The sequence below is a fragment of the Bombina bombina genome, chromosome 2, assembly GCF_027579735.1.
Source record: "Bombina bombina isolate aBomBom1 chromosome 2, aBomBom1.pri, whole genome shotgun sequence".
Taxonomy (NCBI): Eukaryota; Metazoa; Chordata; class Amphibia; order Anura; family Bombinatoridae; genus Bombina; species Bombina bombina.
This window is the reverse complement of record NC_069500.1, coordinates 230,144,027-230,168,479: the sequence shown is the minus strand read 5'-3', so window position 1 is coordinate 230,168,479 and position 24,453 is coordinate 230,144,027. Positions and strand designations below refer to the sequence as shown.

The following is a 24,453-nucleotide window of genomic DNA, read 5'->3' as shown; positions in this document are numbered from 1 at the left end:
TCCAGGCAAGCTCGATGGTCCTTGTATTTCTCTCGGTTCCATTATGTTTTATCCTATATTCCTGGCACGAAGAATATCAAAGCAGATGCTTTGTCAAGGCAGTTCCAAACCTCTAATGCTCCAGAATCTGGCACTATTCTCCACCCTCTTGAGATCATAGCTCAACTATCGGCCTCTACTTTACAAGAACTACAAGCTGCTCAAGAAGATCTTCCCTCCACTTGTAAACCCCCTGCTGGTCTGTTTTTTGTTCCTGAACATATCCAATCTAAATTGTTATCATGGGCTCATGACAATCCCCTCTGGGTATCAGCAACACTATTTGGAACCTTAAGCAACATGTTTGGTGGCCCTCTTTAACTCGGGATGCCAAAGAGTACGTTTCTGCCTGTACCATATGTGCATCCAACAAGGTACCTCGACAATTACCTTCTGGTTTACTTCAACTTCTCCCTGTTCCTCATATGCCTTGGACTCATTTAACCATGGATTTCGTTACTGGTCTCCCTCCATCTGCTGGAAACAATACCATTTGGGTTATTGTCGACAGATTCACCAAGTCAGCCCATTTTGTGCCATTGTCTGGCTTACCCTCTGCTAAAACCCTATCTGAATTGTTTATTCAGCATATAGTGAGACTTCATGACTTCCCCTTAGATATTGTCTCGGACAGGGGGGTTCAGTTTGTCTCTCGTTTTAGAAATCTCTCTATAAACAACTGGGTACTACCATCTTCTTGTCCACATCTCATCACCCCCAGTCCAACGGCCAAACGGAGAGGGTCAATCAGTGCCTGGAAGCATACCTTAGGCATTATGTGGATTATCTCCACTCTAACTGGACCCAATACTTTCCTCTAGCTGAATTGTCTCACAATGCCCGATACAATTCTTGTATTAGAACTTCTCCCTTTAAAGCAGCTCACGGATTTCAACCCAGAACTTTTCCACTTCATGCCTCTCTTTCAGAAATTCCTGCTGCTGACCTCTCTGTCCGCAGACTTTGTCGCCATTGGCGAAAGATCCGCCTTCTTCTCACCAAAGCTTCTAACCAATATAAATACTATGCTGATTGTAAACGCAAGAAGGCTCCTAAGTATCGTCCTGGAGACATGTTTTGGGTCTCTACACGTCATCTTCATCTCAAGCAACCCTCTACTAAGCTGGGACCACGTTATGTCGGTCCTTTCCAAAGTTTGCACTACGGCTTATCGTGTAGCACTTCCTAGGACTCTCAAGGCTCATCCAGTGTTTCATGTCTCTCTTCTGAAACCAGCTACCTTTAATAGATACTCTAGACCTACGACCACTCCTCCTCCTCTTCTGGTTCAGGGACAACCGGAGTATGAAGTCAGTCACATCATCGATTCCAAACGTTGTGGCAAGGTATTATACTATCTAATCCACTGGAAAGGCTACCCTGTCACAGAGCGGTCTTGGGAACCAGCTCATCAAGTTCATGCTCCTGCTTTGATCAAGGCTTTTCATAGAGCTCATCCCTCCAAACCAGGTCCTATCCCCCGGAGGGGTCGTTGAGGAGGGGGTGCTGTCATGATCCGATCATTGCCGTGTCGCCGCAGCTCCCGGATTCCTCTCTGTACTAGCGCGTCTCGTTGCCTAGCAACGTGATGCGGCCTTCCTGTTTCCGGCCTCCTACGTCACCAGGCTTTTAAAAGCCTCGGCGGGACATCACTCCAGTGCCCGTTTGTTGTTTGCTTTGTTGCTTCCACTTCCCGGCTCGTGAGTATTCTTTGGATTAAAGGGACATTGACCATTGCTTTGCCTGACCACTCTGCTGCCTCATCCTTATACCCGATTAAATTCCTGCATCTGTGAGAACACAGTTTTCTTTTTCTACTAAATTATCCTGTTCTATGTTTTTGTTCCTGAGTGGGTCACGTCCTGGTTTCCTCTCAATGTGCTTGCGTGTGTTTATATTTTCACGCTAGCAGTTGGGTCTAATCCTGGACTGACTCTATACGGCTGACAGCTACAACAAAAGCTCTGCTGATTGGACAACAATTCAAACCGTTAGCTCACAGAAAAATTGACACTTGAAGTGGGTGGCGAAGCACAGGGTATTTGAATGTTATATTTATATTAAAAAGTAAGTTATAGCACATCTTTATTAAAAGTGATGAATTAAACGCCATCTAAAAAATCTCTAACATTCCAGATCTGATTTTAAAAAGGGGAGAGTTTACCATCACTTTATGTTTGATCATAAAATAGTTTGGTAATAATAAATATAACAGCTCTTATGTTATCAGCATATTTGGGTACATAATTGTTTCCTTATACTCGTCATATATATTTTTTGAGTATGTATTTATATAAAATATAATATTCACCATTTCAACTCGTAATATGCCCTTATAATATAATGCGTATTGCGACCCAAGCTAACATTAGCATTCCACTTGTAATCTAGTCCAAAGTTTGTAGAATTGAAAACATTTTTAAAAAGAAAATGGCAAAAATTACCTTCAACAGCAAGGAATTCAGCATCAAACTGAATGATACCTTCTGCATTGTCATTTTGAAGAATGACAATTCGAACCATAGAGTTGTTTCCTATTACTGGGGGCTGATCAATTTGAAGCTCATTTTCTCTAATAGTGTAATCATAATCTCTACACAAAAAAAACAAAACATAAAGGGCAGTCAGGTCTAATGAGAAAGTATAATCATGTGTAATGAAGAAATACAAAAATAGTATTACAAAATAAACGCATTAACCTAGATTGCAAGTGGAGAGAAAAAATATTGTGCCTTAAAGGGACATGAAACCCCAAAATTTTCTTTCATGATTCAGATAGAGAATACAATTTTAAACAAATTTCTAATTTACTTCTATTATCTAATTTGTTTCATTCTCTTGGTATTATTTGCTGAAGTAACAGCAATGCACTACTGGTTTCTAACTAAAGACATGGGTGAGCCAATGACAATCTGTATATATATTCAGCCACCAATCAGCAGCTAGGATCTAGGTTCTTTGCAGCTCCTGAGCTTGCCTAGAAAAACATTTCAGCAAAGGATAACAAGAGAAGGAAGCAAATTAAATAATATAACTAAATTGGAAAGTTGTTTAAAATGGTATTCTCTATCTGAATCATGAAAAAAATTTTGGGTTTCATATCCCTTTATCATCGCTCGAGCAGAATCAACACAACATGTAATTTAATGCTCATATTGCAAGCCCAAAGTTATTTTTAATTGAGTGATAGTCTTGGGCTTGCTAACATCTGCATGTTGGATAGCACAGGTGTACTAAATCCCTTACATAATAGACTTCTATTGGGGTGCACAGAAAAATTAATGTCAATATCGCTCAAGCACATGGTGTTCTAAGCCTACGGTGTGCAAGTAGTGAAGTTTTTCACGAGTACTTTTCTACACTATTAATAACATATCGTTTACTTCAGGTCTTAAAAAGCTCTAAATTTAACAGCGTTTTTTTTTTTTGGATTGCAATAGAGCACAACAATTAACTCTCCATTTGTATTCAAGTGCAATGAGGACACTAGGGGGCCTATTTATAAAGCTCCGTATGGAGCTTGAAGTCCCGTATGGAGCTTGAAGTCCTGTGTTTCTGGCGAGCCTTCAGGCTCGCCAGAAACACCAGTAATATAAACACCAGTAATATAAAGACCGCTGCTCCATAACCTGTCCGCCTGCTCTGAGGAGGCGGACAGACATTGCCGCAATTCAACCCGATCGAATACGATCGGTTGATTGACACCCCCTGCTAGCGGCCAATCTGCAGGGGGAAGCATTGCACCAGCAGTTCACAAGAGCTGCTGGTGCAATGCTGAATGCGGAGAGCGTATTGCTCTCCGCATTCAGCGAGGTCTGTCGGACATGATCCGCAATGTCGGATCATGTCTGACAGGCCATTCATAAATAGGCCCCTAATAGCACTCCCTGCACTATCCATTAAAAGTATAGGGTGAGCTTAAAAAAAATCAGCTGCATTAAGCTGCTTTAGTTAAAAAATATCTAATCATCCACTTGTAATACCAAATAGTGTATTATCCTTTACACAAGGTCACAGAAAAATAATGCACCCTGCGCTATTGATTCCACTCCACTTGTAAATTAGCCCATTAAGGGTCAGATTATAAGTTGAGCGCAATATATATATATATATATATATATATATATACACATAAATATATATGTATTTAAGCATATACATATATATTTAAAGAGAACACAGTTTTTTTTAACAAAAAAAGATGCTGCTACAATTTTTTATTTGACAAAAGGCACTACAATTTTTTTGGGGGGAGGGCATTTGGAGCACTTTTAAAAAATTAACCAGAGGTCTAACATCTGGTTAATTATTTGAGCGCTAATTGCTACCGGAAACTTGCGGTACCTATAACCAGCCACTTGTTATAGCTGGTTATTTATTGCTCGCCCTAAAACGAGCTAATTTGCCCGTTTGTGGGCGCATGATAAGTTAAAGCTCCACTGGTATCTGGCCCTACATGTAAGCAAAATAATATAAAGAATAAAGTGGTCTGATCCAGCCAAGAAAGAAGGATTCTTTATCACAAAACACAGTTGGGAGCTATTATATTGTCCTATGAAATAATGTAAAACACAGAATCTATAGAATAAACTGTTAGATTGACTATACAGTCAAAGCTAAACTAGTAGTGACAGTATTTCTATCTCCAGCACCCATCTCAATCCATTTGAATTCCTGGATGACACCATTCCATTCCAGCTGAGGTGTTTTTTATTGTTATTTATCAGTTAAACCACTGCATCTAATTAATCACATAGAAACTGTAAGAAAACTAAATTTATGATTACCTGATAAATTTCTATCTTTTCGGGCATGGAGAGTCCACAATTTAACTCCAATTACTGGTGGGAATTCGACTCCTGGCCAGCAGGAGGAGGCAAAGAGCACCCCAGCAGAGTTGTTTAGCGTCACTTCCCTTACCATAATCCCCAGTCATTTGGCCGAAAAAAAAATTAGAGCACGCACAACATCCAGGTTGTGGAACAGACGTTCCTTCTGAGAAGAAGGATTTGGACAAAGGGAATGAACAACAATTTCCCGATTGAGGTTGCGATTCGATACCACTTTAGGAAGAAAACCCAATGTGGTACAAAGAACTGCATTATCCGGATGAAAAATAAGGAAAGGGGAATCACACTGCAGAGCCGAAAGCTTGGAAACTCTGTGAGCAGACAAAACAACAAGTAGAAACAAAACTTAATATCAACCGAATGCATAGGCTCAACGGAGCCTGCTGCAAAACTTTAAGAACAAGGTTAAGGCTCCAGAGAGGAGCAACAGGTTTAAACACAGGTCTGATTCTGACCAAGACCTGCCCATGGGGAAGCAAGACTTGAAGCCTATTCTGTAACTGTGGGGTACTATTTTCCCGGTCCCAGGATCTGGGACATCACGGATCCAAGACTGATGAAAAAAGAAAAGACAGTCCCCCACTTGATCCAAGACTGGATCGGGGACGGCCCCTTCATGTTGACTTAGAATCAGCGGAAGATTTTCTTGGCCTGTTTCCCCTTATTCCAAGGCTGACTGGATCGCCATGAGATTCCGGATTGTACTGGCTTGGAAGAGGAAAAGGAAGACTTTTGTCCCAAACAGTTACGAAAAGAGTGAAACTTAGAATTCTGGCGCCCCTTAGGTCTATTCTTCCTAACCTGAGGAAGGAAAAATCCCTTATCCTCAGTAATCTTGAAAAAATTATTTTCTTTAGCCAGACCAGGACCAAATAAAGTTTTGCCCTTCTAAGGGAAAAATAGAAATTTAACCACTTGCATGCTGGCATCACAGATAAAAGGTATTAGCAAGTTTTAGAACCTTGAACCTATCTTGGACCTCTTCTTAAGTAGTCTCTTCTGAAACTATACCAGATGAGGCATTGCCCCAATTAGATGCTGTACATGCAAACATAGCAATATTTGCGATTGGATGACATTAAAACCCCAGGGAAAGTACATCTTTTTTTAAGTAAGCCTCTAGCTTCCTATCCATGGGATCACATAAAGAATAACTATCCTCAACAGGGATAGTAGCTCTCTAACTAAAGTATAAATAGCTCTCTTAACTTTAGTAAACAGAGACTGTCGATTATACAGAGTCCCAGAAGCTAACATAATATGCTTGGAAAAATCTCCACGTATCCTAGGAGGGCAAAAAATACAGTCACCCATGTAGTACAGTGACTAACAATTAATTAATAAATCCAGAAACTCCTCAGAAAAGGAGAAAAAGGGAGCTGCATCTTCTTGTTTTGTAGGGAACTGCCACCAGAGGGTGACAAATACTAAGGAAAACACACTCTCAAAACAAACATGTTCTGAAAGAAAAGTGCCGATTAAAAATGGAGTATTGTAAAGATTATTACAAACTACAATGCATTAAATAAACTAAATTTGTAGAGACAACTTATCTTGAGATATCTGCATCTGCAGAAAAGATTGAATCCCTGCATAGCGGTACTATAGAAACCGCCCACAACGGCGGACCTGAGAAGCCAGTAAAAACATATAAATACATTTACCTACCTAAAAACAATTTCTCTGTATGATAAGAAAAAATAAAAGTAAGTTATATACATGTCCTAACCTAGCATATTACAGTGCTGTGCTATGCGAGATTGAATCCTTTGATTTACATAGAAGGATTATAAAAGGACAAAGAGAATATATACATTAAACTGTCACCAGATGGCAGCAGATACACTAAAAGGCGCACAAATATCTAGAGACTAAATCTAGAAAAAGAAAGTGCAGAAAGGCAGGTTAAATGATATAAACACTAGGTAGACACTCTACCACTGTGCCAAACCTAAGCCCAGTTATTATAAAAAAAAACGTCTATTACATAGAATACCCGAACCCAAGAATATCTCATTCTCTGCCATACTTTAGCGTTAGACAGTACATGAAATAACTGCACATATCCCCACACACATGAGGATTAGAGAAACACAAACAGCTCTAAAACCAACAAGTATCCTCTAGCTGGAGAAAGCAGAGCTGAACACATCGCCACGAAAAAAACAAAGCGGCTAGGTATCCGCCCCCAATGGCAGAGAAATTACGTTCTCTGTATTTTCAGGACTATGCTAAGTAAAACATACACTTGACAAAAGGCAAAACTGACCTTAATACAGCTGCCAAATTTCGCTGTCAGATCTGGAAGCTGTGTCACAAATAAAATACAACAAGTAAAAAACAGCCTAGCACAGTTCTAGGCAATTTCAGTTACGGCCGTAATTATATACCTAAAACAGGCGCAAAAAATATACTGCGCCATCACCAGTCTTATCCCTCACAAAATAACTGACAGAGGGACATAACAGACATATATGCCCAAAAACACTCTGAGCACTATAAAGGACTGTAAAAATGGTTTGAGTAGGGAAGATAAGCAAGAAATAAAGTAATACCTTAATAATCCCCACACACCATAAAAACAGGGTTAGCAATAGAAATACCCTTCTATGGAAGTGGCACAAATTCCCTTTGAAACTGCTCAGCCGCAATATAACTGAAGAACAGGTATATAAATTAATAAAAGAGAACCCCTTCATGAGGTAACAGGTCCCACCAGGTCCCTGAGCTTCCAGTCCTGTCTTCTAGAAATCTTCCTGTAAAATATATATGAAAAGGACTTACCCTTCAGGGTCTTCTGCAGTGGAGCAGTCACAGCAGCTTCAGGTGTGAAAGCCTCCACTGATCGCTGACAGGGACCTGAAGACACAAGAAAACAAAAACAGAGCAACCAACCCTGGTTTTCTATAAAGGGGTAGCACTAATGTTAGAAGTTAAGCAAAGACCACCTCGTCATCTTCTAACTGCTAAAAGCCACCATTACTCTTACTAAAAAGATTGACATGGACAGAGCATAGCCCCAATCTTTGCTTGCAGAGAAAAATAACCATTAAAGGATTAAATTCTGCTTTCCCCCCTGACACGCTACAACATCGTGGATAGCCGTTTGTGAGCACGGTGCAACAGCAGTAGGACCCGGAGACAGACGGCACCTGCACTAAGACCGCCGGGAGATTGTTACCCCTTGCAACCTACTGGAAGCACCGGACCTAGTCTGCTCTGACTCACCATGACCCCAGGCTTGTCTCCGGGCTGACTGCCCGACCTAAGTATCAGCTGACCTCCTCTCGCTCCGGCGCTACAAGCCGCATCTGGGCGGCGCCATCTTAGGATCTCATCGTCACCCACGAGGTACCTGCTGAGAGCCTTTCTAAAGCGGCTAACATCAATTCCTCTCCGCTTCAAAGTGCACGACTTGCCTGCTCTGCACAAAGGGACTCTACTCCACACTGACAGGAGGTCATTAGAGGTGAGATACTGCACACAGGCATCAATACGATACTCTCCATATACCTCACAGCCCATAACATCAGGGCTTTGGAAAGTACTGACGCACTTATATTTCCCTGCAATACCTGATTACGATCAGGGATATAAGCCTCCATACAACCTCTTGATATCATAGATCATCTAGGTCTGTAACCTTCACCTGCAGGACCTCACTTTTAATCCTACATAACACTCTCCTAACTTATGAAACTTTGTACTCTGGGCCTTCTCTAGCCACCCCTCACGTAACACCCATAGACTCTCCCATGGAGTTGTTCTGAATAGGACTGATATCTCAACTCGAACGCTTTCTGCACACTGCTTCAACCTTACCTGTCCTCTATATCAAAATAAATAAAATAGAAGGGACAGTGTGCAGCAGAAGTGAGAGGGAACACAAATAATAAACAATATAACAGCAGCTCATTTTCTCCCTCTGCTTACTTGTGGCTCCCCAGAGGCCCCTAAAAGCATATACTACACGATTAACCTGAGTAGTTAATTCATCCAGGCTTCTGCATATAAAAATATACCTACTCACTGAGCTCACACTGCTCAGGTCCTGTTATTAGTGTTACATGTACTTAAAGGGGATATTGCTATGTAACTGTCTTCTCTTTTTTTGCTGCTGCGCCAGCTTATGTGCCTCTGCTGCCCAGGCTCAGAGTGGAGTGTAATTGCCTTACTTTATACTTACATGCTTTTTTCCCCCGCACCCATCTAGGTAACAATACCCACTTGCACCCAGCTCACACTGACTGGTTTCCCCCCAAATTAGGCCCTAATTGCATTCACCCAGGTCACCTATATCCACCTGGCTTTATATACAATAAAGAGAAAGTAAGCCCAGTCTACCCCTCGCACCCCCCCCCTTTTTTCCTTAACATAATATTTGCCCAAAACCAGTCGTGTAGGAGATACTGTAAATTCATCATTTATGTGATTACCCCCCCTCACATCTCCAATCCAGTTGGTGCGACCTTACAGGGTACTCCAAGCAACTGACTTAGAGTTAAGTGTCACATTTTGCTTTTAACGTCTTAACTTCTCTCCACAGCTTATTTACCACACATTGTGCATTTAACAACTTTACTGATTATATGCTTTCGCTTCCCTTCAAAACAAAAGGGGCTCTGATAGCCTGAGTGTTCTGGGGTACAGCCCGGCCTCCCTGGTTCCCCCCCGCGCCTCCTGCTTTCCGGCCCAGCTTGTCTGGGTTGGTCACGTCCTCTACCCTTTACCCTTCCTACTGGTCGTATCCCCCTTCCTGAGGTGCATGGGGGTCCCTGGGGATCCCCCCCCCCATTTTTTGGTGAGGCTTCTGCAGCCAGCTCCCTCTGAGCCACTGGCTCATTAATAAGCCATAATGTTCTAAGTGTTGACACCATTGGTGGGTTATACCTGACCCCGCTCTCTCTATTTTTTGCAGTGTTTTTTCTTATGTACTGATCAACCTTATATGTTGTGATATTTGGTCGCCAGACCTATTGCTCTAACAGTTTTTTTTTTCCCAAGCCCCGGAGTGGTCAGGGAGGTTTATACTACAAGTCTGCCGGAGCATCCTTGATTTTCATCATGCCACATGCATCCAGACGGAACCCTAGAACCCCTGCAGCAATTAAAAAAACGGTGCTTGACCATTTCTCTCAACCCCTAAGGGATCCTCTTCCCTTACGGAAAGAAGCAAGTGATCCGGAGTCACAAGATGAGGACTCCCAATCGAGTTCTCAGTCCGGAGCCCACTTAAACCATTACATCACAGAGAGCACATTACAGAAAATGCTTGCAGCTCAAACCAAATCCATTACAGCCGAGATCCAGAGGAGCTCAGCAGAACTCAGGAAAGACATAGGCGAGATGGGTGACAGAATAGACACCCTGGAGAGGCAGCATGATGACCTGGCTACAGATAACTCTAACATCCTAGCATACGCCGAAAATCTGGCTGAACAGATCTCTCAGCTCGAGTTAAAACTGGCCGACGTGGAGGATAGGGCCAGAAGAAATAATGTACGATTTAGAGGCATACCTGAGTCAGTGCTACCAGGCGATCTACCAGAATTTCTCACATCACTCTTCACGGCTCTACTTGGCCCCCTGGAGGGCGACAAAACACGTCATGGAACGAGCACACAGGGCCCTCAGGCCGAGATCAATGTCATCTGACCAACCTAGAGATGTGGTGGTCTGCTTTCACAACTTCAAATTCAAGGACCGCCTGATGCAGGCGTCTTACAATAAACCTACTCTGCCTGATAACTTTAAGGATGTTCAGCTTCTCCCGGACCTCTCCTCATACACGCTGCAACAATGCAGATTATATGCCCCTATCACTGCACAACTTAGGAATGCTAACATTAAATATAGATGGGGATTTCCCACTAAACTAATTGTGACAAAAGACAACCAGACTCATGTTATCTCTTCCCCTTCTGTGGGCAGTACCCTCCTGACTACCTGGGGCCTACAGGCCGCAGTGGACACTCAGACGGTTGCCAATTCTAAGCTACGTGTCTCGGCCCCTGCATGGACTGTCAAAGAGCAGAGGTCTAAACGCCAAAAACCTAATCCCCCTGACCATACTCCGAGGCCTCAAGCCTCACCTACCTGATTTCTTACTGTTATAGCTACATAGGTGATGACTACTTCTTGCTGATATACTTTATCTATATGCAAAATAATTTACTGTTATGCTTATTTCTGAGTTAACTGGTTTTTATTAATGTTCTTTATTTGTAAGCAAACGTTTGTGATTATAGGTTAAAAAGAAGTGCAGGGTGGCTGGCCCCTGATCAGACTCTTATAGTTGAAGTCAGCCTGTAACTACCCGAAAGCTTTTCACGGTTGATACAGTGGCCGATTGGTTTGCTAGCCATCCTGTATTTCTGTAGAGAGCGGGGCTATGGGTTTATTAGCCCTATCCTGCTGGTTCGGTTTAGCTCCCCCCCCCAGATTTTGGATCCCGCGTTTGGGTCCCACTTAGGTGGACTATTTCCACCAATCCCCCTCCTTGATTCCCTTCTACAACCCTCACTCTCCCTACTGACCTTACCTTACCCTTTACCCCTGCGTGACTGTAGCTTGTAAATGGCACCCCTCAGATTCCTAACTTTGAATGTAAGAGGCCTTAACACCTTTGGTAAACGGAGCCTACTATCTAGAACGTTACACTCTCATAGGGCCGATGTGGCCTTCCTTCAGGAAACACACCTAATAGGAGACTCTTCCCCGGGCCCATCACTTCGTGACTACCCTACTGTAAAGACTGCCTCTTACTCTAAGAAGGCTAGAGGCGTAGCTATTTTGATTAACAAAAGAGTAGCTTTCGAGTCTCTTCAAGAGATTAAAGATCCTCAAGCGAGGTACTTTATTTTGGTTTGCAACCTAGACCATGTCACCTACACTTTAGTATCCTTATATTTGCCAAACACACTCCAGCCCAGATACCTAAAGAAAATATTACGTAAAGTAGAGCAGGTTAAGCAGGGCAGGGTGATCCTGGCAGGTGACCTGAACATGGTGTGGGAGGATGGCCTTGATAGAAAGACAAAGTCACCCAAAAAGAGTTCCTTTAGTCCTGAGACAACAAGCCGTAGATTTCGGGAACTTATGTCTCAATTCAACTTTTTTGATGTCTGGAGATCTCTCCATCCTTTGGACAGAGACTTTACTCACTACTCTATACCCCACTCTACACACTCCAGACTCGATTATTTGTTTTGTCACCCAGACTCCCTCGACCTGATACTCTCCACGAATATCCGGGCATGCCCATGGTCAGATCACGACATGGTTCTAATGGACCTGGAATCACAAAACACTACCAGACCAAGGCCCAATTGGAAGCTCCCCCACACTCTCCTGTCCGATATTCCCTTCAGGGAGGAACTTAGGAAAGAAATAAAGTTTACCCTACAAACCAATGACACCCCTGGGATTCGGGAAGATATAAAGTGGGGGGCCTTTAAGGCCACCACTAGAGGTCTCTTTATTCGAAAACAGGCCCACTTGAGGAAACAGGCAGGCCTCCCCTTATCCCAGGCTCACCATAAACTTAGAGGACTTGAATCACAAAGACGTACTACAACTAACACTAACATCGAGGAGGAGATTAGAAGTTTGAGGAGACACATATGTCACCTAGAATACATTAAGACCCAGAATAACCTACTTAAGCTGAAACAGCTATTTTACTCTAAGGGTAACAAAGCAGATACACTCTTAGCTAACAAATTAAGACACCGTACCAGTATCTCTCGTATTCACGAGATTAGCCTAGGCTCTCAATCCTTTAAACTCCCATCACAAATAGGCCAGCAGTTCAGTGAATACTACTCAACTCTATATAATATCCAAAAAGATGCCACAGCCCAGCCAACTCCATCAGAGGCTATAGGACCTTTCCTACGCTCCTTAAAATTGCCTGTCTTAGATGAGGCCAACATTGACAGCATAGATAGCCTTATTACGCCTCAAGAGGTTAAATTCGTTATCAAGAACCTGAAATCCCTCAAGGCCCCCGGACCTGAAGGTTTTACTGCAATCTTCTATAAAACTTACCTACAGGAGATTGTTCCCATCCTGACCAGATTTTACAACTTGGCTATGGAGGAGGGTGAATTTCGAGGGGAGTTCCTCAAGGCCTCCATCATCACAATTCTTAAGCCCAATAAGGACCCAACCCTCTGTACTAGTTACAGGCCCATCTCTCTGATTAATACCGATACTAAAATATATGCGAAAATCCTGGCCAATAGATTCGCGAAACTACTCCCTACGCTTATTAATCCTGACCAGGTGGGGTTCGTACCGGGAAGAGAGGGACCCGATAATACGAGGCGACTCCTTAACATCCTTCTCGAAGCCAAAAGACTTAACAAACCGCTGTGCTTTCGCATGACGCTGAGAAAGCGTTTGATCGGGTTCGATGGGAATTTCTTTGGGAAGTACTGGCGACCTTCCGGTTTCCGATTCACATCATTCAAGCGGTGCGGGCCCTATACTCGGACCCCACAGCCTCCGTTAGGGGTCTGGGGTTCCATTCCTCTCCCTTCCCTATCTCAAATGGCACCCGGCAGGGTTGTCCCCTCTCGCCCATTCTATTCGCGCTAGCCATAGAACCCCTAGCAGCTGCCATCAGAGCCGATAGAGAAATATCTGGAGTTATCCTCCATGGCACAGTCCACAAAGTGGCTCTGTTCGCAGATGATACTACCATATTCTCTGCAAACCCTTTAAGAGAGTTCCCTAAGGTATTATCCTTATTAGATGCCTTTAGCGGCCTATCTTTCTATAGACTGAACCAATCCAAATCAGAACTCTACACCCAAGGATTCCCAGACCATGTCACCAACTACCTACGAGACAAATACAATTTTGTCATTAACAATGCATATGTCTCCCATTTGGGAGTAAAGCTGTCTAACTCCATCCCCAATCTAATAGCAGATAATTATAAGCCCCTTTTAACAGAATTGCTTGCGTTGACTAAGCAGTGGAATTACCAATGTATTTCCTGGCTAGGCCGGGTAACGGCCCTCAAAATGAGTTATCTCCCAAAACTAACCTATGTCATGCGATGCCTTCCGATAAGGGTACCTAGATCCCTTCTCACTCAGTTTCAAGGCGCATGTACCAAATACATTTGGCAGAATAAACCTCCGCGAGTAGCTCATAAACTTCTGCAGTACCCCAGGATGCATGGAGGGGTGGCATCCCCATCTGTATCCAGATACTTTGAAGCTGCTATGCTTACGCACATTACCCAATGGGGCGTAAAGGACTCTGATAGTAGATGGAGGTCGATAGAACAGGCCTCCCTACCTTTTGACCTCCCCCTGAGGGATTTAATCTGGACCCCCCCCCCCCACACTGTCGAAGACCCTTAGGGATAGAGAATCAGATAATTCAGGAATGCCTTGCTATGTGGGAGCAACTGCGACATTATCCCCATGTGGCTCCCCATCCATCTCCCATCACTTCATTCACTGGCCTCCTATCTGGCCTCCCCGACTCGCACCCATCGGTATGGCTGAAACTTGGCATCCTGAGAGTAGCAGACCTTTGGCCCTCACACAAGTGTGATTCTTTTGTTTCCTTTGACCAAATAGGTGGTCTGTCGCCTCCTCCGCCCTATATGCATTTTGAATATGTACGGGTCCTCAGCTTTCTGTCCAGTTGGGGTTTCAAACCATCCCTCTCTCGACCATTAACCATCTGGGAAGCCAAGTGGCAACAGGGTCTGAGGTTGGGAAAGCCGCTATCTTTCCATTACTCTATTATGGAAGGAGCAGCCCCCACAGACAAGGCATTGCACATCACTAAATGGGAACAGAAACTCGAGTTCACTTCCTCTGCCAAAGAATGGCACTGTACACTTCTTCTCACTAATAAAACTCTTCACTGTGTCACTATGCACGAGAACTATATCAAATTGCTCACACAATGGTATTTTGTGCCTGCTAGATTAGCTGCAATTTTCCCTGAGGCTTCCCCCATTTGTTGGAGGGGCTGTGGCATGGTAGGAGACATGACGCACACCTGGTGGTCTTGCCCCAAGCTGGGTCCTACCTGGAGCAAGTGCTTTTCACAGCTCTCGAACATGGGTATATCTCTCCCCAGAACCCCAGAAGCCGCCCTACTTCATATAGGTACTAGCAAGCTCCCCAGGCATTACGCGTCATTATGTATTTACCTCCTTTCAGCTGTTAAGCTTAATATTGCTAGGGCTTGGAAGAGAACTAACCCCCCATCTTGGTCTGACATTACCCAAACCATGGCCTATACCTACACCATGGAAAAGACTATATATTACTCCAAAGGTAGAGTAGACTTATTTGAACTAATTTGGGCTGAATGGAAGAATAGGTTTGATACAACATGGCTGCCTAGCTTTGAGACTTAAGACAATATATCCTCCCTCAGTAGTCTTGGTGCACTTCCCACACTTACTCCGCTTTGATTACGTCCTTAGTAAGCCCATATCCCCCCTTTTTTTTTTTTTTCTCCAGGTCTTGCTCCCTTTCCCCCCCCCCCCCCCTTTCCCATGGATGAGCCCCTTTCCCCCCCCCCTTCCCCCCCCTCTACACTCACTTCAGATTTAAGTGAAGTATGTTTTTACGATCATTTCAACTACATTCTGTGCTTCTCTAAGTGTCAGTTATTTCTGTTATGTCATTGTAATTGTACGCTTTGGCCGTACTAATGTTGTACTTGTTTACTATATTTGAAATCCCAATAAAGCTTTTCAAAAAAAAAAAAAGGATTAAATTCTTCAGACACCATCTTCGCACATCTTCCCTTGACAGAGGCAAAGAGAGTGACTGGGGATTATGGGTAAGGGAAGTGACACTTAACAGCTCTGCTGGGGTGCTCTTTGCCTCCTCCTGCTGGCCAGAAGTTGAATTCCCACAAGTAATTGGAACGGAATCGTGGACTCTACATGCCATAGGAAAGAAAAGGTGTATCTGTTTTTTAAATGAGTTTTTGCATAGATTTTCATAGAACTTTATAGAAGTGCAAACAATATGGACAAAGCATAAATAATATGATACATCTAATTAATTTTGTATTAATTATGGTTGTGCCATTGTACTCAACTACAAAACCAATGAGATTATAACAGGAAAATATAGTGAAACCTATGAAACTACTATAGAAATCCTTAAGACTCTCCCACATATCAGTTTTAACAAAACAGGAAAATTACATTAATTACTTTTTTTTTACAACAGCACTTTTAATTATTCAGTTTGAGATTGTGATTTAGCTGAGTACCTCCCTCGAAGTTCTACTTCAGTAATCAGAAGAAAGAAATCTTCTGGACCTTCGGGATTGTCATCGTTTTTTATTTCTATTGAAATCGGTTTTATGGTTTCATTTGGGGCAAACATAAGATTTCCTGAAGTGCTTGTAAAATCCATTTCACTTGCAGCTAACCCACTTAGTGTGTGATACTTGAGCATAATCTCTCCAAATTTGCCCCCAGAACGTATGATAGTAATGTTGGCCTGTTAATAAAAAGTTTAGAAAGTTATACATATTATTATTATTATTATTATTATTAGTTATTTGTAGAGCACCAACAGAAACAGTAGATTCCTTTACCATTTAATTTGAATTCTCTGAACTTAGTATCTAGTTCCATTTTTTATCAGCCATATCGCCACACAAGTTTTCATATGAATTCATATGACTCTTAAAATTTTTCTTTCATGATTCAGATAGAGGGGCCCATTTATCAAGCTCCGTATGGGGCTTGAGGGCCCGTGTTTCTGGCGAGCCTTCAGACTCACCAGAAACACAAGTTATGGAGCTGCTCCATAACCTGTCCGCCTGCTTTGAGGAGGCGACAGACATCGCTGCAATTCAACCCGATCGAATACGATCGGGTTGATTGACACACCCCCTGCTAGCGGCCGTGGGGGGTGGAGTTGCACCAGCAGTTCACATGAGCTGCTGGTGCAATGCTGAATGCAGAGAGCATATTGCTCTCCGCATTCAGCGAGGTCTGTTGGACATGATCCACAATGTCGGATCATGTCCGACAGGCCTTTCATAAATAGGCCCCAGAGCATGCAATTTTAATCAACGATCTAGTTACTTCTATTATAACATTTTCTTTGTTATTTTGGGTATCTTTTGTTGAAAAGCAGGGATTTATGGTCAGTAGCATGCACATGTCTGGGGCACTATATTGCAGCAGTTTTGCAAGAATTCTACACATATGCAAGAGACGTGGATGGCAGCATTGTTTCATGCCATGTAGTGCTCTAGACAGCTACCTAGGTATCTCAAGATAGAATGCCATAAGAACAATGCAAATTTGATAATAGAAGTAAATTGGAAACTGCTGTCTGAATCACAAAAGAAAATTTAGGAGTCTTATGTCCTGTTAAACTTTCATGACTCAGATCATGCAATTTTAAACAACTTTCTGATTTATTCCCATTATCAAAATGTGCACAATATTTTTATATGCACACTTTCTGAGGCAACAGAATCTACTGTGCATGTGCAAAAATTCATAGAATATACATATATGCATTTTGTGATTGGCTGATGGCTGTCACATTATGCCGGGGTACAAAAAAATGGAACTAACTTTGGAATCTGTCAGAAAAAAAACACACTTTTACTCATTTGAAATTCCAAATATGTGCTTTTGCATGGTTGTTTTATTATGCATCTGTTGTTTATGAATTTGTACTGTATTTAGTGGTCCTTTAATTGCCATAAGCCTGGGGCGCGATCCGATATAGATCGTAGTTTGCGGTGCAAGCAAGGGAACCCGCGTCGCCCGCAGTTTCAGCTCGCAACTTGAGCTATCCCATATACTGCGCCGTCAGATGCTAAAGTGCCGTAAGTCTGATAAACCAGCGATGTCCAGAAATCTGCGCAAGTACAAATTTCTGGCGTCGCCAGTGACTTACGGCACGTTAGAAACTGCCGGCGCCTACAAAACCTGACTAAAGTCTAAATCACCCGCACTGTCTAACACGCCTCCCTAACATAGCCCGACAAGTCTAACACGCCTTCCTAACATAGCCTGACACGTCTAACCCTCTATCCGCTATCCCCCCTCACTATCCTAACAATAAAATATGTATTAACCCCTAAACCGCCGCTCCCGGAGCGCCGCTATCTAATAAAGTTATTAACCCCTAAACCGCCGCCAGCTATATTAAATCTATAACCCCCCTAAAGTGAGCCCCTAACACCGCCGCCATCTACCTTACCTACCCCCTAAAGTGAGCCCCTACCCCGCCGCTATCTATTGTAAAATTATTAACCCCTAATCTAATCCCCCTATACCGCCGCCAGCTATATTAAATTATTTAACCCCTGAAATACTAAACTATCCCTACCACTAAACCTAAGTCTAACCCTACAAATAGCCCTGAAAAGGGCTTTTTGCGTGGCATTGCCCCAAAGTAACAGCTCTTTTGCCAGCCCTTAAAAGGGCTTTTTGCGGGGCATGCCCCAAAGAATTCAGCTCTTTTGCCAGCCCTTAAAAGGGCTTTTGGCGGGGCTTTGTCACAAAGTAAACTGCTCTTTTGCCTACAATCTACATCCCCCTACACCGCGGCCACCTATAATAAATGTATTAACCCCTAATCTAATCCCCCTACACCGCCGCCAGCTATATTAACTATATTAACCCTAATTATATTAGGGTTAATATAGTTAATATAGTTATTATATTATATATATTAACTATATTAACCCTAATTATATTAGGGTTAATATAGTTAATATCGTTATTATATTATATATATATAAAGTATAATAACCCTATCTAACTCTAACATCCCTAACTAAACTCTTATTAAAATAAATCTAATATTAATATTATTAATTAAAATATTCCTATTTAAATCTAAATACTTACCTATAAAATAAACCCTAAGATAGCTACAATATAATTAATAATTACATTATAGCTATGTTAGGGTTTATATTTATTTTACAGGTAAATTTTTAATTATTTTAACTAGGCATAATAGCTATTAAATAGTTATTAACTATTTAATAGCTACCTAGTTAAAATAATTACCCAATTACCTGTAAAATAAATCCTAACCTAAGTTACAAATACAGGGAGTGCAGAATTATTAGGCAAGTTGTATTTTTGAGGATTAATTTTATTATTGAACAACAACCATGTTCTCAATGAACCCATAAAACTCATTAATATCAAAGCTGAATAGTTTTGGAAGTAGTTTTTAGTTTGTTTTTAGTTATAGCTATTTTAGGGGGATATCTGTGTGTGCAGGTGACTATTACTGTGCATAATTATTAGGCAACTTAACAAAAAACAAATATATACCCATTTCAATTATTTATTTTTACCAGTGAAACCAATATAACATTTCAACATTCACAAATATACATTTCTGACATTCAAAAACAAAACAAAAACAAATCAGTGACCAATATAGCCACCTTTCTTTGCAAGGACACTCAAAAGCCTGCCATCCATGGATTCTGTCAGTGTTTTGATCTGTTCACCATCAACATTGCGTGCAGCAGCAACCACAGCCTCCCAGACACTGTTCAGAGAGGTGTACTGTTTTCCCTCCTTGTAAATCTCACATTTGATGATGGACCACAGGTTCTCAATGGGGTTCAGATCAGGTGAACAAGGAGGCCATGTCATTAGATTTTCTTCTTTTCTACCCTTTCTTGCCAGCCACGCTGTGGAGTACTTGGACGCGTGTGATGGAGCATTGTCCTGCATGAAAATCATGTTTTTCTTGAAGGATGCAGACTTCTTCCTGTACCACTGCTTGAAGAAGGTGTCTTCCAGAAACTGGCAGTAGGACTGGGAGTTGAGCTTGACTCCATCCTCAACCCGAAAAGGCCCCACAAGCTCATCTTTGATGATACCAGCCCAAACCAGTACTCCACCTCCACCTTGCTGGCGAGTCGGACTGGAGCTCTCTGCCCTTTACCAATCCAGCCACGGGCCCATCCATCTGGCCCATCAAGACTCACTCTCATTTCATCAGTCCATAAAACCTTAGAAAAATCAGTCTTGAGATATTTCTTGGCCCAGTCTTGTCGTTTAAGCTTGTGTGTCTTGTTCAGTGGTGGTCGTCTTTCAGCCTTTCTTACCTTGGCCATGAGTATTGCACACCTTGTGCTTTTGGGCACTCCAGTGATGTTGCAGCTCTGAAATATGGCCAAACTGGTGGAAGTGGCATCTTGGCAGCTGCACGCTTGACTTTTTTCAGTTCATGGGCATTTATTTTGCGCCTTGGTTTTTCCACACGCTTCTTGCGACCCTGTTGACTATTTTGAATGAAACGCTTGATTGTTCGATGATCACGCTTCAGAAGCTTTGCAATTTTAAGAGTGCTGCATCCCTCTGCAAGATATCTCACTATTTTTGACTTTTCTGAGCCTGTCAAGTCCTTCTTTTGACCCATTTTGCCAAAGGAAAGGAAGTTGCCTAATAATTATGCACACCTGATATAGGGTGTTGATGTCATTAGACCACACCCCTTCTCATTACAGAGATGCACATCACCTAATATGCTTAATTGGTAGTAGGCTTTCGAGCCTATACAGCTTGGAGTAAGACAACATGCATAAAGAGGATGATGTGGTCAAAATACTAATTTGCCTAATAATTCTGCACTCCCTGTACACCTACACTATCAATAAATTAAAGAAACTACAAATATCTATCTAAAAATACAATTAAATAAACTAAACTAAATTACAAAAAAAAACAAACACTAAATTACAAAAAATAAAAAATCCTATCAGCCAATCGGAATTCGACGGACGCCATCTTGGATGACGTCATTTAAAGGAACCTCATTCGTCGGGAAGTCGTTGTGCCGGATGGATGCTCTGCGGCGGAGGAGCGAAGAAAGAAGATTGAAGATGCCGATTTGCTTGAAGACATCGCCGATGGAAGAAGACTCTCTGCCGCTTGCTTCAAGACATCGCCCGGATGGAAGAAGACTTCACTGCCGCTTGTTGGAAGACATCGCCCGGATCGGATGAGGAGTTCGGCCCGGCTGGGTGAATACAAGGTAGGGAGATCTTCAGGGGGGTAGTGTTAGGTTTATTTAAGGGGGGTTTGGGTTAGATTAGGGGTATGTGGGTGGTGGGTTGTAATGTTGGGGGGTGGTATTGTGTGTTTTTTTGCAGGCAAAAGAGCAGTTTTCTTTGGGGCATGCCCCCACAAAAGGCCCTTTAAGGGCTGGTAAGGTAAAAGAGCTTTGAACTTTTTTTAATTTAGAATAGGGTAGGGAATTTTTTTTATTTTGGGGGGCTTTATTATTTTATTAGGGGGCTTAGAATAGGTGTAATTAGCTTAAAAATCTTGTAATCTTTTTTTTATTTTTTGTAATTTAGTGTTTGTTTGTTTTTGTAATTTAGTTTAGTTTATTTAATTGTATTTTTAGATAGATATTTGTAGTTTATTTAATTTATTGATAGTGTAGGTGTATTTGTAACTTAGGTTAGGATTTATTTTACAGGTAATTGGGTAATTATTTTAACTAGGTAGCTATTAAATAGTTAATAACTATTTAATAGCTATTATACCTAGTTAAAATAATTAACAATTTACCTGTAAAATAAATATAAACCCTAACATAGCTATAATGTAATTATTAATTACATTGTAGCTATCTTAGAGTTTATTTTATAGGTAAGTATTTAGATTTAAATAGGAATATTTTAGTTTATAATATGAATTAGATTTATTTAATAAGAATTTAGATAGAGGTGTTAGGGTTAGATAGAGTTAATATAGTTTATATAAATACTATAGTAACTATATTAACTAGATTAACCCTAATATAATTAGGGTTAATATAGTTAATATATATAATATAATAACTATATTAACTATAATATACTTAGGGTTAATATAGATAATATAGCTGGCGGCGGGGTAGGTAGATTAAATTAGGGGTTAATAATTTTAATATAGATGGCGGCGGTGTAAGGGGTTCACATTAGGGGATAGATCAGTTAGATGGTGGCGGTTTTAGGGGCTCACAGTAGGGGGTTAGTTTATGTAGATGGCGGCGGTTTAGGGGTTAAATACTTTATTAGGGATTGCGGCGGGGGATCGCGGTTGACAGGGAGATAGACATTGCGCATGCGTTAGGTGTTAGGTTTTATTTAGCAGATCGCGGTTGACAGGGAGATAGACATTGCGCATGCGTTAGGTGTTAGGTTTATTTTAGCAGCCAGTTTAGGGAGTTACGGGGCTCCAATAGTCAGCGTAAGGCTTCTTACGGCTGCTTTTTGTGGCGAGGTGAAAATGGAGTAAGATTTCTCCATTTTCGCCACGTAAGTCCTTACGCTGTATATTGGATACCAAACTGCGCGGGTTTGGTATACCTGCCTATGGCCCAAAAAACTACGGGCGACGGCAGAAATATACGCGCGTAACTTCTAGGTTACGCCGTATATAGGATACCAAACCCGCGCAAATATTGGCATTGCCGACTTTTGCGGGCGACGATTTTTATCGGATCGACCCCCAGATGTCTACACGTCATTTGAAAGAGGAGATTCTAGTCTTTCCAAAGTGGGTTCATATGCTCAACTCAGGTGTACAGGAAGTGATCTAAGAATATATATATATATATATATATACACATACATATACATACAGTATATATTTCTGATTATATTAATTGTTGTATTAAAACAGAGTTACAATACATCCATATTACCCATTGTTCTTCTTCTGATATCTGTACCAGCATTCGAGAAAACTCAAAACGTCCATACGGAAGGTCACTAGAAGCCATTGTAATATTTGCCACTCTATTATACTCATCAATAATGCCTCCTCCATCGATTTTACTGAGTTGAAACTGATAATAGCTCCGTTGCTCAGGAACATCATCATTTGTTGCCTAATTTAAAATAAATTTAAATACATATAAATAGCAAAAATATTAACACCTAAAAATTAGTAAAGTAATTATTGCAACCAAATACGATTAAAGATTTATTACTCCTTTCAGTTTCTTAAACTATTACTAAAATTTCTGGCTTCTCATATAAGTTAAATGCCACTTACAAGATAAGGATGTCAAAGTTGGCTTAAGTAGGTGTTTATCAATATATTAAAATCAAACAAAGTAAAAGGTCAGTCACAATCCCTGCAAGGTAAGGTGAACTTGTCACTGACTAGCAGACCTTAGTGAATGTTCTCAACTTTATTAAGATTAGTTTTAACTAAAATCTAAATAACAACATACTGATGTGATATGTTATGATTATGAAAAATACTACAGATTGTCATGTTGGTCCTGGAACAGATGACTATCGAACCTCACGGCTACAGACAGTTACGGTACAAATCATTTATGTTGATACCCTATAACCTCTACAAAAAACACACAAAATATGTAATGAAGAACAGACAGATAATATAACATTGTATATACTCAACCATCATAACTTAGCATCACTGTTTAATACATTAGATTTCTTACTTGTATGACAACCACAGCAGCAGATTGTCTGTCTCTCATTGTCACTTTTCCGGACAACTCAACAAATTCACCTAAATGTGCTGGAGTTATGTTCCAATATACAGTAACCTCACCAAAAATACCAGGGCCACGAACAAGACTGGGGGAAAGAAAATCTCCATTAGCCATATTTATATACAAACACGATTGCCTAGATTACAAGAGGAGCGCAAACATTATTACAAATATTGGGCATTAGTATTGCTTGAGCACAATTAATAGTGCTTCTATTTTTGCACTCATAATTCTTATCTTAAATATGCTGTATTGTGAGATCAATCACAAGCTCAAACCATCTTTGGAAGATCAGTACCTAATGTGGGCTGTTCCATTATAGTCTCTACAAGGTTCGCCAATGAGTATATGATGAGTTGAAGGAGCTATTCCAATGATACCAGAGGCCCCGACATCTCCTGATATAACAACAGTAGCAGTACCTGAAATATAACATCAGTAATAGATTATGAGCGGCAAACTCTAGTCAGAGTTTTATCATGTGACCAGCCAATCAAAAGCCCTTTCTCAATACAATATTCAATATTGTAGGCTAAAGCTCGGTACAGATGATTTAAGCATTACGAAAAGGCTTGTCATTGCAAATTTAAAATCATGTATAAGAGTATTTTTTAAATACATAACATTTATTTTAAACATATTTCTAATATTTAAAATTTTAATTACTATATTTTATTTATTATAATTATTCATTTTAAACATATTTTATTTTTACAAGCATTGTAGTTTTAAAGAGATAATAAACACTTTGAGATGGTTATACAAAATATTTAATCAGACCAAATAAAAGAACATTTCATTATTTATTCTGTCCCCTTTCCTGTAATTTAATTCTGAAAATTGTGGCTTTTCCACTTCTGAGATTTGCACACTACACACTTTACAACCATATCCCTCCTACTAATCTATCCCAAATTTTCCACAGCAGAAAGTCAGAAAGTTTGTCCACTCCAGTATCAAGTCTGGATTGGCCCCTCCAAATAAGGCATGTTTGGCTATAAAAAATAAAAAAAACAATTGCAACAAATACACTGTTAATTCCA

General features: G+C 41.0%; 1 protein-coding gene across 1 annotated transcript in view; it reads right to left on the bottom strand.

Annotated features, from left to right (window-relative positions):
- Nucleotides 1-24,453, bottom strand: part of ADGRV1 (adhesion G protein-coupled receptor V1) — a 1,190,013-nt gene that overhangs the window by 614,568 nt on the left and 550,992 nt on the right. Inside the window, 5 exon segments of the mRNA XM_053699719.1 lie at nt 2,484-2,632; nt 16,155-16,387; nt 22,586-22,771; nt 23,357-23,495; nt 23,709-23,832. Coding sequence (XP_053555694.1) covers nt 2,484-2,632; nt 16,155-16,387; nt 22,586-22,771; nt 23,357-23,495; nt 23,709-23,832 — 831 coding nt within the window.